Source organism: Pundamilia nyererei, unplaced genomic scaffold (assembly GCF_000239375.1).
Source record: "Pundamilia nyererei isolate P.nyererei 1_Seehausen unplaced genomic scaffold, PunNye1.0 scaffold00580, whole genome shotgun sequence".
Taxonomy (NCBI): domain Eukaryota; kingdom Metazoa; phylum Chordata; class Actinopteri; order Cichliformes; family Cichlidae; genus Pundamilia; species Pundamilia nyererei.
In genome coordinates, this window is record NW_005187981.1 from 37,684 (window position 1) to 39,823 (window position 2,140).

The following is a 2,140-nucleotide window of genomic DNA, read 5'->3' on the forward strand; positions in this document are numbered from 1 at the left end:
CACTGTAGATTATGGCAAAACATCTCCACTTTGGTTTTTGCTGTCCAAAGGATACTGCTCCAGAAATCTTCTGGCTTGTTCAGATGAACTTTAAAAAAAAAAAACCTAAGCTATGCTAACATGTTCTTTTTAGAGAGCAACCTTCCAAATAAGCCATATTTGTTCAGTTTGGGGTTTTTTTTTCAAATTGTACTGTCAGTAAACTCTGGGTCTCCATAGCATTGTGATAACACGTACCTTAATACTCAAGACTGCTACTTTTATAGAGATGGTAACAGTTGATAATCATGATCAGTGAGTGAATCAAGTGGATTTAATTAGCAGCATTTGGGGCACTTGGAGTAATTTGTGGATTGTCATGTAAATTCTCTGCTGGTCAGTAAACATTGTAGAAACTGTGTAAATAAACTTAAACACTTGTGTGCCAGGTGAACATATGAGGGGTTTCATAGTGGCAGTGTGCTGAACTGTGACTGACCTTGGGGGAGCAAATGGGACTGGCAGATGGGGAGCGAATGGCACCTTTGTTGATAAGGTCACGTCGTGGTGGGACAGGTGGGAGGCTGAGGTGCTGGACACACTGGCTGGAGTTTCCCCCATGGGCTTTTCTGTGTTGGCTGACAGGTGAAGAACTGGGCGACACCATTGGCGATTTCTGATGCTCGCCACATTGCTAAGGGAAAAGGTAAATAAACTTTAAAAAAAAAAAAATCTTAGTCGTTTATTACCAGTTCTATCCTGATTAGAGACTGCTAGAATCCACATTCTTTATAGGGGATAGATGGAAGCAAATCTACACCACTTTAAAATGTGGTAAAATGTTATTTCCCGTTTTGATTACCTGAGATTATGCTCTCGCCACTGTTCCAGAAGTGATGTATCATAGCCAACATAATGAGAAGGTTAGATATAACCTAGAGCTCAGTATTCTATTTTCAATAGTACTGTACTATCTATCATCAGCTGTCATGGGGCAAAAGGCAGAGTACAACCTGGACAGACTGCCAGTCTGTCACAGGGTTAACACATAGAGACAGATAAACATTAACACTCATGTTCACACATGCTTGGCCAATGCTCTTTTTTGGACTGTGGAAGTAAGCCTTGGAATCTGCAGTTGTTTAGAAATGGCTCAAATGGCTCCACCATCCTAACTTCTGTAAATTTTATAAGTCTCCGTCTTAGCGTTACTACCAATTGTAGTCAATGGTTATGACTAACAACCATAAGAAGATGTCATCAGATGGTGTCAAACCATCAGCAGTTTTTTTAACCATGAACCACAATGCTTTTAGCTTGGCTGGTCAACAATGACAGCCAGTCACTGCTCATCTTCTCCTGGTCCCCAGCTACCCTGTTCTTTGATTTCTCCAGTGCTTTTAACACCATTCAGCCACGACTTCTGAGGGACAAGCTGGAGCTATCAGGAGTGGACCACCACGTGTCCCAGTGGATACTGGACTACCTCACAGGACGCCCACGATATGTGAGGGCACAGGGCTGTGTCTCTGATATGCTGGTCTGCAGTACGGGGCCCCCACAGGGAACTATGCTGGCACCATTCCTCTTCACCCTCTACACTGCAGACTTCTACATCAACTCCCCACGCTGCCACCTACAGAAGTTGTCTGACGACTCTGCCATAGTCGGCCTCATCACAGGTGAGGATGACTCAGGCTACGTCCACACTAGCCTGAATAGATTTGAAAAGGTGAAAAGGTCTGAAAACGCTCTGCGTCCACACTTTCAGTCGTTTTCACAGAGATGTGCGTCCACATTGAAACGGCCGAAAACGCTTACGTTCAAGCATTGCACGTGCGTGAAACACAAGAAGATTCGGCCTGCCTCATTTCTGTCTGCCCTTTATTTACTTTCCGGCTCTTTGAAACGTCACGGCAAACTGTCGAGGAAAAGCACCAGGTTTTTTAAATGGACTAACAATGAGGTGGAGTTGTTGCTACGAGTAACACAAAATTACAAAGTTGCAAAAGCGAGTGAGAATTAAAGAATTTGAAGAAAAGCTATCTGAAGCATGTACAAACTGATATTAATCTTTAATAGGGCTGTCAAAATTGAGAGCAAACAAAACAACTGCTGTATAATGCCCTCCGCTATCTTTGTTTAATTGGTCACATGACTG

The 2,140-nt window shown here is 43.1% G+C and overlaps 1 protein-coding gene across 1 annotated transcript in view; it reads right to left on the reverse strand.

Moving 5' to 3' along the window:
- Positions 1 to 478: 478 nt before the first annotated feature.
- Positions 479 to 2,140, reverse strand: part of cblb (Cbl proto-oncogene B, E3 ubiquitin protein ligase) — a gene marked incomplete at its 3' end in the record, with an annotated part of 87,487 nt that continues 85,825 nt past the window's right edge. Inside the window, exon 11 of the mRNA XM_005754522.1 lies at positions 479 to 673. Within this exon, the coding sequence (XP_005754579.1) occupies positions 479 to 673 (195 nt within the window). The remainder of the gene's footprint in view (positions 674 to 2,140) is intronic.